This window comes from Oryctolagus cuniculus, chromosome 9 (assembly GCF_964237555.1).
Source record: "Oryctolagus cuniculus chromosome 9, mOryCun1.1, whole genome shotgun sequence".
NCBI classification, from domain to species: Eukaryota; Metazoa; Chordata; class Mammalia; order Lagomorpha; family Leporidae; genus Oryctolagus; species Oryctolagus cuniculus.
The window spans coordinates 116,964,534-116,979,888 of record NC_091440.1 but is presented as its reverse complement, the minus strand read 5'-3'; the positions used below and the strand labels follow the sequence as shown (position 1 = coordinate 116,979,888).

Below are 15,355 nucleotides of genomic sequence, written 5' to 3'. Positions count from 1 at the left end.
GAACAGTTATTCTTCAGGTACCTAATTTCACTGATACTAATCACGTTATGAAAACAATGGGATAAAACCGTAACAGTGAAAGGGTAGTGGAATGACTGATACATGCACAGGATATATTACTGGATGCACACTTACTCAGCATTTTTTTCAATTCAGTTTTAGGTCTTTTTATTTGACCAATTTAAAAAAATTGACCTTGAGTAAATTTCTCAGGTGTCCTTCTAGAAGCAAGTGCAGATGTGAAGGTGCATCTGAGCCAGGAACTGAGTCAGAAAAATGCTGTCCCATCTAAACATCAGGTAGCTATGGTCACAACATTAGAATGCAAACAGGGAAACTGTGGCAGTGCACGACACAAACTTTCATGAAGATGTTCTCTGCATAATAACAGAATAAGGGAAGCCTGGAGAAAAAAAGCAACATCTACTTTTAATTTGTGCAAATTTATACATGGAGCTCAAGAAAGCTATCTGGTGCTTTTCTCCACAAAAAATGCTCTGCAATAATTGAGTCCTTTACTGACTGATTAAAAAAGTAAGGCAGCCTGAAGACTCCTTGGCCTTTTCCACACTGAGGGTTAATATTGACTTCCTGCTAACTGGCTGCTTGGCCACACCCAGGCATAGCTGCCATCAGACCCTCAGATCTCCCTGTTGTGCAACTATAGTTTCCTTCTTTCAAGTATTAATATGCAGAAATATATTTCTACACATCTGCTGTTCTTTTAGTATTCAAGGCCAGTGATGCTACATATGTAAGGTCAGTCTTGGACACCTGCACACTGAAAAACTCCAATCAGAACATTTAGTGTAAATGAGTAACTTAAATCATCAGTGAGCTCTACATTATCAACCTTGAATGCTGACTATGATAAAAAAAAAATTGAGACTATCATTCTTATCTAAAATATGCTAAGGGCTGGCATTGTGGTGCTGTGGGTTAAGCTACCACTTGTGATGCTGGTATCCCATATGTTGGTTCTAGTCCTGGCTGCTCTATTTCCAATCTACATTCCTGCTATTGTACCTGGGAAGGCAGAGGAAGACAGCTCAAGTACTTGGATACCTTCCACTCATGTTGGAGACCAATATGGAGTTCCTGGCTCGTGGCTTTGGCTTAGCTCCGCCCTGGCTGTTGTGACCACTTGAGGAGTGAACCAGCAGATGGAAGACCTCTGTCTCTCTCTAGCTCTTTCAAATAAATAATTTTTTTTAAAAATGTGAAAATGAAAACATAGCCTATTACATTAAAACACCTTTGTTCTCATGTCAATTTAGCCGTATAAAATGCTAATGTTTTACTGACTGCTTTCTGGCACTGAAAATGGTATCAATTTTAGAGCGAATGTTAATGTTCTCAGAGTGGCACTTTGGAATGGAGTGTTATAGTTCTACAATATGGTGACTTTCAGAATAGAACTTTCTTTTGAAAAGTAAAGCTGTTTAACTTTAAATATTTAGTATCTTGTGTACTCTTAATTGCAAATTAAAGACTATTTGAAGCACATAATGTATTTTAAACATTTTGTAACCTGGGCTCAAAAATGAAAGAGGTGTTTCACCAACTCTTAGCAATTTCCCAGTAGCACGGCCCCAAGGTACAGACCCAAAACCACCAAACCAAAGGCCTTGAAAGCCAACGTGAGCTTAAGGTGCTTCCTTTTTTCTAGGTGCTTTTAGGTATTTTAATCAAAATCCGTATTCATTTTTCATGTTAGTTAACCTTCTTCTGCATGATTTTAAAATATTTGAACAGATCATAGGCCAGAGTAACCTGAGGGAGTTGAAGTGGAAAGAAGCTGACGTTGTGAAACACACAGCTAGGAACACCGAGACTATGGAAAACAACAAAGCTGGAGAGAAATGTGCATGACTTCTTTTGCAGATCTGCAGATTATCAAAGTTCCTAAATCAATGCCAGGCAACTCCATGACACGTAGTTTGAATTAGAGAAAAGGACAGGGCAAGGAAGGATTCTCCTGATCACCTTGCAGGAATGGTAACCACACGGGGAGAAGATGCTCCCAGTCTGTTAAAGAAATGGCTATGTTTAGATTTTACCCCATCTAGTACACAAACAAGATTTACATAACACCCATACAAATACAATCTATTCCTGAGACACAGAGGTGGGTATGGAGGACTGCCTCGAAAAGAAAATATTTTTACAAAGGGTTTTCCCTAAACATCAGTTGTAATGCTCTTGGAATTAATAAAAATACACGTTAATCTAGTGAAAAAATTTGCAAATGTACTGCAGACCTCCAAGTATGTAGCAATCAAATACTCTATACAAAAACTTCAGGAAAATGGCACACTTAATATTCAACGGCAACATGTTCAGCGAAGCCATGCTAAGAAGACTGCAGCATCTTGAAAAGCATGGATGAGTTGTGGGTTTCCAAAAAAACAGGAACAAAAAAACACAAACAAAAAATACAATGAGTAAAACACCGATGCTATGAGTAAATCTGAGGATAAACCAAAAGTATCACTGAGGGATTTTGCAGATGAGAAAGCAGTATCATTCACTGTCCAAGACCTTACTTGCTGGTACAGTTGTGGTCTTAGCGCCGAGTTCTCAATCATTGTGTGAACCATGGTGATAATAGGTTCATTTTCTTTCATCTATTTCAAATCAGGAGGAGCATACAGCAAACATCAGTTTACAGCATAGCTAGATTTGAAAGACGACACTGTAAATATAGCCTCTACTTTAATATCTTCCTGATAGTGCAGTTCACATTTTACCCCATGGATGCACAATTTAATTTATACAAACCATTTCAGACAAGCATTAAACGCTGTAAAATACTACCAAGGTTACCCAAAAGCTTATTAATGGCAATATTGCCACAACAAGGTTTCACATTATAATAATATTCAGTGAATAGCATAGTTCAACATTCGCTAGGATAAATGAGTAAGCATCACACTTCAAGGACAAACTCAAGAGTGACAACCTATGAACTTGGACGAAAATGACATCACTGAACTGATTACTTATTTAGTAATAAAGGTGAAATGATATTCAGTTCTTTACAAGATTAATCAGAAAAAAAATCTAGTTTTCTACAAACATCAAAATTTTAATATTCAACATACCCTGCCATTTAACCGCACATCTTATTGAAATTAGGCTTGATAGACACTTACACATACTCTTTTGATTTTCCTCACAGTTTAAGAGCATATGCAGATTTAGTCAAGGATGTTCCAACTAACCATGTTCAGCAAACACTCAGTGTATCTCCTAAGCTCCCACACAGGTAGGCTGAACCATGTTTCACATTTCCAGCTATGTTGCACTTAATTACTGCCTCTAGAAGAATTTGTTTTAGCCGGCTCTGTACTCAAAATACTCAAAAGATGATCACTATTACAAAGTAAAAGGCCAAGAAAATTTTTACTATTCATAAGTAGATAGGTCTGTTCATAGTTTTAATTTGTGACACCTGGCTAAATAATTTTAATCACCCTTATTATAGAAAAATAATTTCTATCATGGTTAACAAATTCGACTTCAATGATTTAGCTAAGCATATATAACACAAGTTAATTAACCTTAATAAATGTACAATATGAGACAAAACTAAACTTTGAAAACTACACTTGGAAATTTTGTTCTCAACATAGTTAGCAATGCTTTGCACAACAAAGTTTATTTGGTTGTCAAACTAGAAATCTCCTGTGACTTTTCTACCCTTTGTCAATTCAGGTAAGAAAGCACATGCATGCCATTTTATAGTATCCCAGTTAAAAGTTTCATTCAGCTAAGCCATTATATTCCAATCTATGTATCTACAAACTCTTTTTGGGCTAGAGGGATTTTTTTAAACCAATTTCAATGAAGAATAAATTCACAAATCTTAGTTGTATAGGTCAATGACTTTTGACAAAAGTGTACACCCATGCAATCACCACAAGCAAGATGAAGACCACTTCCACCGACCCTCATGTCCATTACCACCAATCTGTACCCTCTCCTCTCTCCTAGATATCCATCCAAGTTCTATCACTAGAAAGTAGTTTTACCTGTCAGATCAATTAATTAGCTAATTAATTATAATTTCAGTATTTGGAAACAAACGTTAGGGTGAATTTAAGTCTTATTTTTTTCCCCCAATGTTACTCAATAAGGCCTTAAGGCTTTTATGGATAAGTGATATCCCCTGTACATATGAAACACTGTAGCACAGGATCAAGTTTTTACAATGTTGGAAAGTAGCTTATAAATATATAATTACAGATTAAATTTTCCTTTAGAACCATAAACTCTTATTATAAAAATTCCAGACCTCTTTATATTTTTAAAGTGCTCTCTGTTTTATAAGGGAATGTTAGTTATTTTATCATCATCAAATACTGATCTTAGAATAAAGCATAGCTGCTTTTTCTTTTGGTATATATATATTTTTTTATACAAAGTTCAAATAATACAAGTTCCTTACCTATCTATTTTTAGCACAATTTAATTTAATTTTAATTTTAAAAACAGTTTTGTCTAGAACCACTACTACCTCAGAGATTCTGGGGAGTAGAAGGTGAGGTGGTACAGAGCACGAGCGTACTAAGAAATAATGGAGATTGGACAGTATCCAAATGTAAAGGACACTCAAGGTCAAACTGAAATTGCCTGCCAAGTCTCAGAAAGTAGCAAAATGAGCCGCTGTGTCAAATGGTATCACTCACTCCTTATTTAGTGGAGCACTTGGAGAGGCTAAATACACACCTATTTATAGGGATGTTGAGCTTATGTATCAAAGATCATTACATATTTAGTCAATGAGAAGACATCTTTGGAAGAAGAAACTGACTCAGGTACAGAAAACTAAAAGCAGAAAGAACATCTAAAATTACAAACTGCAGAGTGTCTTGGAAATAATTTCTGGAGTTAAATATTTGAAGTACATACAGATTAAGTTTGCTAACATTAAAATGGGAAGGCACCTTTGGAAGTGGACAACTAAGTAAACAAAAGAAATGAAAAAGGTTAGCAATTATTTTAACTTGCGGCAGTGTGGATAATCTGTATTTTTCTTTCCCTATATTTCTTCACATTTCCTAAAATTTCCACATTGAGTAGATATTGCTTTTCCAATAAAAAAGTTAAATAAAGAGTCATAGATAAAAATTATATAAAGCTGAAATAAAACCAAATTAATGAAACCATATGTTCCAGCAAACACCCCTTGGTGACACAGAGTGGCTAAGAAACACTCATGATGGGGCTGGCACTGTGGCGTCGCAGGTAAAGCTGTGCTTATATCACTGGCATCCCATTTGGGTGCTGGTTCAAGTCTCAGTTGTTCCACATCCAATCCAGCTTCCTGCTCACGTGCTTGGGAAAGCAGCAGAGAATGGCTTGAGTGTTTGGGCCCTGCACCTACGTGGGAGACCTGGAAGAAGCTCTTGGCTCCTGGCTTTGGATCAGCCCAGCTTTGGCTGTTGCAGCCAATGGGGGTGTGCACCAGTGGATAAAAGTCTCTCACATATACTTTCTATCTCTCTCTCCGTAACTCTGCCTTTCAAATGAATCTTAAAAAACAAAAACAAAAAAAAAAAGAAAAAAGAAAAAACTCCAAAAAATCTTTCCTCTTGTATGTACCATTAAAAAAAAAAAAAAAAAAAAAAGAGAGAAACTCAAGACGGCACCATGTTTTCATATGTTCAAGGCAGGGGCCAAGGTAGAAGAGCCCGGTTGGAGGCCTCCAGTGAAGTGAGCTTCCATGCACGGAGGTCTGTTCCACAGCCCTGTTCTCACTACCTTTCCTCCGTCTTCTGAGTCTGTAACCACACCAGCACTTAATGGAAGAAAGGTTAACGAACTGAAAAAAAATCAAGCTCTGTAACTGATTTGTAAATACTTATGACCACTTTGTGATACCTCTTTTCCTTTTTACTACTGGCTGCATCTGAAATAATGTTCAGGTTTGTTTAGATCAATGGTTCTTAACCCACATTAGAATCACTTGGGGATCTTTAAAAGAATAGATGCTCCAATTCCCTGATAGATGGGCAGGTTAGTGGTCCTGACTGTGGTGGCTTTCTTTCTGCATATGACCTGTAACAGCAGATGTCAATTAAATATGCTAATCAGGGTCCAATACAAGGGGAGTTTTGCTATTATTAAGTATTTCCAAATATACTCTAGAAATAGGCTAGTGGTTCTCTTCACTAACTATGAAATATTCTATATGTATTTTATTTAAAAAATCTCATTTCAGAAGTTTTAAATCTACAAAACAAAAATTGTGAGATAGTAATACAAAGAGTTCCCATATATCCTTTACCCTAGTTCTCCAACTAACATCTCGTATTAGCATCTTCGTGGTGATTAATGAGCCACAATGACCCATATACTAATTCTTTTATGGTCTGACTATGAGAATCCTAGAAACTGTTATGATAGTTATGTTAACAGCCTATGTATTTTTTCTCTGAAGATTTATTTATTTATTTGAAAGTCAAAGTTACAATGTGAATGGGAGAGACAGAGAGAGGAGAGAGATCTTCTACCCTCTGGTTCACTCCTCAAGTGGCCATAATGACCGGGGCATGGCCAGGCTGAAGCCAGAAGCCAGGAGCTTCATCTGAGTCTCCCATGTGGGTGCAGAGGCCCAAGCACTTAGGCCATCCTCCATTGCTTTCTTAGGTGCATTAGCCGGGAACTGGATTGGAAGTGGAACAGGCAGGACTCAAACCAGAGACCATATAGGATGCTGGTGCTGTAGATGGTGGCTTAACCTGCTGAGCCACAGTGCCAGGCCTTATATTTTGTTTTGAGAAATCAGAGTAAGAGAAAGACTAATTAGTACATGTAGGAAGTTTAATAATTTACTGAAAATGAATTTGATGTCTGGATTCCAGCTTTAATTTCTTCTTTGAAGTAATATCTAATATAGGCTTGGGTTTTAGTTAATTGTTAAATTACAAAGCTATTATAAAGTGTTCACTATTTCATAATAAAAGAGAATGTATAACTTAGGCATTATGCAATTTTTGTGATTAATTTCAGCACTGCATAAGAAAATATATGTGGAACACCTTGGAAATACACTTAAGTAACGTCAACGGTTTGTTCACTACAAAAACACCTATTTTCAGTTGAAATTTTGAAATCCAAATGCTTACAAAAACTCTTAAGAAAATCTGGTACCTAATCCTAGCCTCCTTCTCAGTTTTGAGGAATGCTGAGCTAATAGGAATATCTGGACCTTACAACCACACCTTCAAAACCAGTGAATGGGATTACGTAACTACACTTGCTAAAATCTCCAGCAGAACTTCCCAGCTGACATCTCTGGACTGGAAACAAGTAACAAGCTGTGTGAGGGCAGGGCCTGGCTCAGCCTCTCTAGGTCTAGCTCCCTCCCGGCAGGGCGAGTTCACAAGAGCAGCCTACGAGCCAGCGCACAGTCTTCCGCTTCAGAACACCAGGCTTTTTTCTTTCGTTAGTGTTTCTTAAGAGAATATATCTTAATAGTTCTCCAACTTAACTGAAAAAAAAAAAAAAAATAAACCCACAAAAAACAAAAAACCACCCACACAACTGCTCCTTCCCCCGTAAAAAAAAAAAAAGACCTAAGTATGTATATATATATATATATATTTTTTTTTTTTTGACAGGCAGAGTGGACAGTGAGAGAGAGAGAGACAGAGAGAAAGGTCTTCCTTTGCCTTTGGTTCACCCTCCAATGGCTGCCGCGGCCAGCGTGCTGCGGCCAGCGCACTGCGCTGATCCGATGGCAGGAGCCAGGAGCCAGGTGCTTCTCCTGGTCTCCCATGGGGTGCAGGGCCCAAGCACCTGGGCCATCCTCCACTGCACTCCCTGGCCACAGCAGAGAGCTGGCCTGGAAGAGGGGCAACCGGGACAGAATCCAGCGCCCCGACCGGGACTAGAACCCGGTGTGCCGGCGCCGCAAGGCGGAGGATTAGCTTAGTGAGCCACGGCGCCGGCCAAAAAAAAAGACCTAAGTATTAACATCTAGATTAAAATACTTTCCTGTTGTCTTTGTCTGAAGCCATACATTAACAGATTTAACTCCCTTTTAAAAAATCAACTTAATTTTTAAATTAATGATATTGGCCTTGCGGTGCCGGCACACGGGGTTCTAGTCCTGGTCGGGGCACCGGATTCTGTCCTGGTTGCCCCTCTTCCAGGCCAGCTCTCTGCTGTGGCCAGGGAGTGCAGTGAAGGATGGCCCAAGTGCTTGGGCCCTGCACCCCATGGGAGACCAGGAGAAGTACCTGGCTCCTGCCATCGGATCAGCGCAGTGCGCTGGCCGCAGCGCGCTGGCCGCGGCGGCCATTGGAGGGTGAACCAAAGGCAAAGGAAGACCTTTCTCTCTGTCTCTCTCTCTCACTGTCCACTCTGCCTGTCCAAAAAAAAAAAAAAAATTAATGATATTAGTGTGACTCAGTAGAATCAATGGGGATGTGAGGTGTTAGACAAGAATCTAATTTGCAATTGCCAGTTGTTCTAACAACTTCTTAGTACCTGTTTCAAAGTCTCCACCTCTGTAGGAATTAGATCAGCTCTGAATGCAGAAAATAACAGGATATTCTGATTCATTAGTAAATGCTCTTGAATAACTGGGGGTGAGAAGCAGGGAGGAGAAAGGTTACCACCAAGTAAAGGCCAGAAAATGGTCTTTCATATAATTTATCCTTAGAAAAGATTAGTTCTGGGGCCAGTGTTGTGGTGTAGTGGGTTAGGCTCCATCTGTAACACCGGCATTCCACATGGGTGCCGTTTTGAGAGCTGGTTGCTCCATTTCTGATCCAGCTCCCTGCCAAGGGCTTGGGAAAAGCAGTAGAAGATGGCCCAAGTGCTTGGGCCCCTGTACCCGCATGGGAGACCTGGAGGAAGCTCCAGGCTCCTGGCTTTGGCCTGACCCAACCCCGGCTGTTACAGCCATTTAGGGAGTGAACCAGTGGATGGAAGTCCTCTCTCTCTCTAACTCTGACTTTCAAACAATAAAGAAAAAGGAAAAAAAAAATCCTCTAAACCCTATGTAGTAGGTGACTAAACAGTGGCTTAACTGCTCTTTTAAAAACAGTTTTCGGGAAAGAATGGTTAGCTTAGTGGTTCAGATGCCCATGTCCCTTATCTGAATACCTGGGTTTGGTACCCAGCTATGCCTCCTGACTAGCTTCTTGATTATGCAGAACCTGGGAGGCAGTGGTGATGTCTCAAGTTAACTAGGTTCCTAGGAGACCCAGCCAGAGTTCCTGATCCAACCCTGGCCATTGCAGGCTTTTGGGGGAGTCAACCAGGGGGTCTCTGTCTTTCTCAAAAACATAAAAATCAGAAAAAGAGTTTATATAGTAGACCACCTAGTGCCCAAGGGAACTTTCCGTGACCACAGAAGTGTTCTGTGTATGCAGTGTGGTGCTTTACACTTGCCACGCGCAGCTATTCAGCACTTGACATTGGGCTAGTTTGACTAGGGAAAGGAATTTTTATTTTCATGCAAATGCAACTAACTTAAATGGCCATATGTGGTTAGTTCCTATCATATGATATAACAGGTCTAGAAATTCTAAACCAGCAAATGAGTATGACTTTCCCCTTATCTGAACCTCATTTGCCCAAGCTCTGTCTTAATGACTGAATTTCCCCGCAGTCTGAATTCTGCGCCAACTGCAAATTGCAAGCAGTCTGGACGATCTCTACCCACCCCACAGAGCTTTTGTCCTTCACTGATAACTAAGGGGAGGGCCCATCTTTGGGCTGTCATTTTCCATTTAAATGGAAAACAGACTTTTCCCTGTGTTCTTAATGACTCCTTAGGAAAATATTTTTTTTAAAGTTGGGATTCTGTCTTAACAATAACAAAAAACAAAAAACAAAAAAAACCTTATAGCCTAATCATGGAATAGTCCATTTCTCAAGAATGCCCTCCCCTGTCTAGCTCAATAAACTCTTAAGATGTGTGGCAAAACCAAAAGGCTAAAGAATTTGACATGCCCAGGGAGAGGCTCTGGGGAATTCAGGGATCTTTATACACAGGTCATTTAGACAACAACTGTGTAAATGCTCTCCACTGTTTCTGTAGGCACATGTGAAAGTCTGGGAACCTGAGATTGAAGGCTATGGCTACCTATTGAAGCCACTCTTTGTTTAACAGGAAGCAGGGAAATTTGAAGTGACTTCTCTAATAGAAGAATGTAAATAAGATCCTTTATTAACTGAAGGGGCAGTGATGGTATGGAGGTTATTTCAGTAATTACAAAGCACACTGAATAAACTATCCATGCTAGTTTTTAGTTTCTAAAAGTGAAGTTTTGGAAACATGTTACCACTGTGACATATTCAGAAGCCTCAATGTTGCTTTAAAAGATGTAGCTAGACTATATGGCATTTCCTTGTCCTTCAGTGAACAAAGCTATATTTTGAAGAAAACTTAGAAGGGCTGGGGTAGAGCCTTTCCGAATGATTTACTTATTGGCTGGTTACTGGATAATCTCTACAGATCTCATTTTTAACTTTGGCAGCTTCATCTCTTTCCTTGTTTAATGGCCCTTTTCTAACCAGTATTCCTTTGACTTCAATAGATTGTCTGATGCTACTAAAATATGTTTATTCCTAGCATCCACAGGCAACAGGAAACACTGAAAGACCTCAAGGTACATTTTTTAGAAAATGCTTCATTATAGAAAGAAACGCTTGAAACAGTCACATTTTTCTCTTCTTTGAAGGATACACCGAAATTTGCCATTTTTAAGAGACAAAATAGTCTCAAAGCAAAAATCTTACATCTCTTTTAGCCAAAAAGGTATTTGTTCTTGCCATGGCTAAATCTACTTGAAAATATATTTGAGCTTTAAATCAAATTAAAGTATCTTCTAAATACAAGGACTTGGATTTTATTAACAGTAATTATGTTGTTAGAGTTACAAATGGCACCAAGTAGCTGAATTCCTACCATTAATTCAAAGATTTATTCAGCTTATGTTTTAACTACATAATGACACCCTTAGGTCAATGTTTTTGGCATTTATGCTCAACTCTTATTTCCTTCCTGGGCTTTGAAAATCATGCAAGAATCCAACTCCCTAAGCACTAACATCCTGCCTCATACTTAGCTCCCTAAATCTTTGCAGAATGGGTAACTTTTCTGGAAGGAAAAAAAAAAAAAAAAAGAAACAACAATTAAGACAGAAGCAAAATCTGGGCCACAGGGTTATTTCCTTTTGCAAGTATAAAGTTTTCCTTCTTGTTTCATTAAAGCCATCTCCAGGAGTTGATGTTCCTCAGGTAACAAGCAGCAGCAGAGAACAACACAGCAACTCCCGCTAATTTCCACGCCAATCAAAATAAAGGGGGCGGGAACATGGGCAGGAAATTCATTAATAAGATGTTTTTATCCCAGCCTCTTGATTTTGGTTGTTGTTGAACCTGACTAAATGAGGATAAAAGTAACCGGCGCATCTGCTGCAGAGGCTGTGTGTGAGACGCAAGCAGGATGCCGTACATGACAGTGAAGAGCCCCGGGTCCTACGCAGGGAACGGCCCAGAGGCTGGGGGAGGCCCTGGCTGGGGAAGAGGGTCTGTGGGCGAGGAAACGTTTCAAGGTTGGGGGTGGGGACTAAGCCTTGACTCTGTAGAGAAAAGGCAGTTTGTAGAAGGTCCTGAGTTAGCTGAAACACATAATACGTACCAGGAGCTTTACAGAGATTAAATAATTTCAACTGCAGCAGTTCGAGACGAGCTCCCATTTTCTGAGGGCTTACTAGTTAGTGTCTCTCACTGTGCAAAGAAGTCTACGGCTTCTATCTCAACGAATCCTCAACCACCCAAAGAGGTCTGCACTATCATCCCATTACAAATGTGAAAACCAAAGCTTAAAGTTAAGGAACTCATCCCAAACCAGGAAAACAAGATCCAAGCTACTGCACACAAAGTGGTGAGGACACCCAACAAAACCTGGGAGTGAAAAGCAGACACTGCCAAGTGTAGGCAAATGCAACAACTCAGAAGAAAGGCACTGGAGGGCGGGTTGCAACAGTAACCAGCTCAGGTGTGTTAGGAGTATGGTGGCTTTTATTCTCCTAATCACAACATAAACATGTAATCAGCAAAAATACATGTCCAGAGAGTTCTAGATGCTCATGAGTTTCCTATTTCCAGTAAAACTGGCTCAAAAGTATATTTAATGGGGCCAGCGCTGTGGCATAGCCGGTAAAGCCGCCGCCTGCAGTTTGGTGCCAGTTTGGGTCCCGGCAGCTCTATTTCAGATCCAGCTCTCTGTTATTGCCTGGGAAAGCAATAAAAGATGGTCCAAATCCTTGGGCCCCTGAAACTGCAGGGAGACCCAGAAGAAGCTCCTGGCTTCGAATCATTACTGCTCTGGCCATTGCTGCTATCTGGGGAGTGAACCAGTGGATAGAAGACCTCTCTCCCTCTCTTCCTCTCTCTCCCTCTCTGTAACTCTGCTTTTCAAATAAAATAAATAAATCTTAAAAAAAAAAAAAAAAAGTACATTGGGGCCAGCACTGTGGTACAGCGGGTAAAGCCACTGCCTGTAGTACCGGCATCCTATGTGGGTGCCAGTTTAAGTCCTGGCTGCTCCACTTCGGATCCAGCTCTCTGCTATGGCCTGGGAAAGTAGTGGAAGATGGCCCAAGTGCTTGGGCCCCTGCATCCACGTAAGAGATCTGGAAGAAGCTCCTGGCTCCTAGCTTCAGATCAGCACAGCTCCAGCTATTGCATCTGACTAGAGAGTGAACCAGCGGATGGAAGACCTCTCTCTCTCTCTTGGCCTCTCCTTATCTCTCTGTGTAACTCTGACTTTCAAGTAAATAAATAAATCTTTAAAAAAAATACATTTAACTTTAGTCTCAAATTACTTTTAAGTTTTTTTTTTTTTAAGATTTATTTATTTATTTGAGAGGCAGAGTTACATACAATGAGAGGGAGAGCCAGAGAGAGGTCTTCCATCCACTGGCTAACTTCACAAATGGCTGCAATGGCCAGAGCTGGACCAATCTGAAGCAGGAACTTCTTCCTGGTCTCCCCTATGTGTGCAGGGGCCCAAGGACTTGGGCCATCTTCTACTGCTTTCCCAGGCCATCAGCAGGGAGCTGGATCTGAAGTGGAGCAGCAGGGACTTGAAGCAAAGCCCATATGGGATGCCAGAACTACAGACAGAGGCGTAGCCTCCTACTACGCCACAGCACCTCCCCCTCAATTCTGCCATTTTTATACATTTGTATAATTTCCATTTTTTGAGTGGTGGAGAGCAGGCAGGATGCCAAGGTAGCTTGCTATGCTCTGGGTGCTTTTGGGTGGTCCACTGTTTGATGTTCCTCCTGTAACCTGGGCAGTTAGACCGTGAAAGATCAGTGTTGGGGCCGGAGCTAAGGTATGGTGCATTAAACTGCTGCCTGAGATGTCTGCATCCCACATGGGCACTGGTTCGAGTCCCAGCTACTCCACTTCTGCTCCATTCCCTTTATAAAAAAAACTTTATTTAAGATTTATTTATTTATTTGAAAGTCAGAGTTACACAGAGAGGGGCTGGCACTGTGGCTCACTTGGTTAATCCTCCACCTGCAGTGCCAGCATCCCATATGGGCGCCGGGTTCTAGTCCCGGTTGCTCCTCTTCCAGTCCAGCTCTCTGCTGTGGCCTGGGAAGGCAGTGGAGGATGGCCCAAGTGCTTGGGCCCCTGTACCCGCAAGGGAGATGGGGAGCCAGGACAAAAGCTTCCCTCTTCTGTCGCTCACGAGGGTCACTTTCTGCAGTGTCTCTACTCATTTGCCAACAAGAGCCAATCTGAGGAGACCCAAGTTGTCTAGGAGAGTTGATAATACAATCCCTCCCTCCCTGCTCACTTTGTTTCCTCCTACCTTGGCATCACTTCCCAAAGCAAGCTGCCCGCACAGAAGCCCAAATCAAAGAAGACCACACACCCACAGCTTGGTTTTCTGAGGCCAGAGATGAAGAGAACAGAGGGAAGACTGGCGAAAGGATGAACAGATGAACTCTCAGCTGAGACAACACTAAGAAAGTGGGAAATTCCCCAGTTAGAGCTGAGATGGGTGAAAAAAGCCATTACTGGCACAAAACAGAAGACCCATGCTAGCACTGGCCTTGGCTAGGCCAACTGAAGGGGTCAGAACAGATATATCCCGTTCAGTCTTTCCACACTCTCAATTCTAATACATCTATCCACTGTCCACGTAGTCTTCCTAGACAGAGTTCTGCCATGGTGACGTCAGATTCTGCTCAAGTTTCCTGGGTTTCATCCCTGACCCTTTCCCAATTCTTCATCAAATATGTTGAGAGAAAAAAAGAAACACGGGGAACTGTGTGTGTGTGTGTGTGTGTGTGTGTGTGTGAGAGAGAGAGAGAGAGAGAGAGAGAGAGAGAGAATCATTCTCAATAGAAGGCAAGTACCACATAACCAGTTTGGGTCAGTTAAGTGTTAAAATATGCTCAACTTCCTAGCTTCCTTAGTTTGCTTTTTCTGAATTCTTGTTCTATATCTCCTGCTTCCTTTTATGACTCTCAATCATCCTTAAAAATAGAAGCTCCAGGATCCCTTGAAATATTTCAGAAAATAGGATCCTGCTTAACAGAATGAAGCTGCTGAATTGACTTGAACAACAAACGTCATCAAGAATCTTTGGAATCATCTTGTTAGCGGTGCGCGCTTCATGGGGAAGTTGTCTTTCCTGAACAAAAGGAACCCAATGCACATAAGTGTTCTTGTGCTTTCACCTTGGATGTTTTCAGTGCCAACTACCTACAGCATTTTCCCTGGCATTAAGTATGCCTAAAAGTTGCCAGTCCTGTCTGCACAGATCTTTTTCATTGCTGATACAGAAGGTGTGCTGATGAGGAAAGTTCATAGCAACTCGTGACAGAAGAGCAGACTTTATCCAAAAGTCACTAGTACTCTAACGCTTGGTTAAAAAATTACTTTGTTTATAAAAAAGAATTATGCCATGAAATCTAAATGGTACTACAGAACACTGATTTTTTAAAAAAAATATGCTGGGGCTGCTGTTGTAGTGCAGCAGATTAAGCTGCTGCCTGTGATGTCTCCATCTCACGTGAGGGCCAGCTTGAGTGCTGCTGTTCCACTTGTGATCCAACTCCCTGCTAAAGTACCTGGGAAGGCAGCGGAGGATGGCCCAAGTGCCATTGCCCCACATGGGAGACATGGATGGAGTTCTGGGTTCCTAGCTTTGTCTTGGCAAAGTCCCACTGTTGTAGGCATTTGGGAAGTGAACCAGCAGATCGAAGATCTCTCTCTCTCTAACTTTGCCTTTGAAATAAATAAAACAAATCTTTAAAAAAGTAAAATAAAACAATAAAAATACATGCTGATAAAATATGACATA

General features: G+C 40.8%; 1 protein-coding gene across 44 annotated transcripts in view; it reads right to left on the bottom strand.

The window, feature by feature from the left end:
• Positions 1–15,355, bottom strand: part of PLEKHA5 (pleckstrin homology domain containing A5) — a 265,114-nt gene that overhangs the window by 54,389 nt on the left and 195,370 nt on the right. For 24 of the 44 annotated variants that reach the window (XM_051850805.1, XM_070048507.1, XM_051850800.1 and 21 more), the window contains one exon: positions 2,547–2,627. The exons of 18 other annotated variants lie outside the window; for them this stretch is intronic. In XM_051850805.1, the coding sequence (XP_051706765.1) occupies positions 2,547–2,627 (81 nt within the window). Of the gene's footprint in view, positions 1–2,546; positions 2,677–15,355 lie in introns of all 44 variants that reach the window. 2 more of the 44 variants (XR_011378676.1, XR_011378675.1) reach the window with 1 other exon arrangement.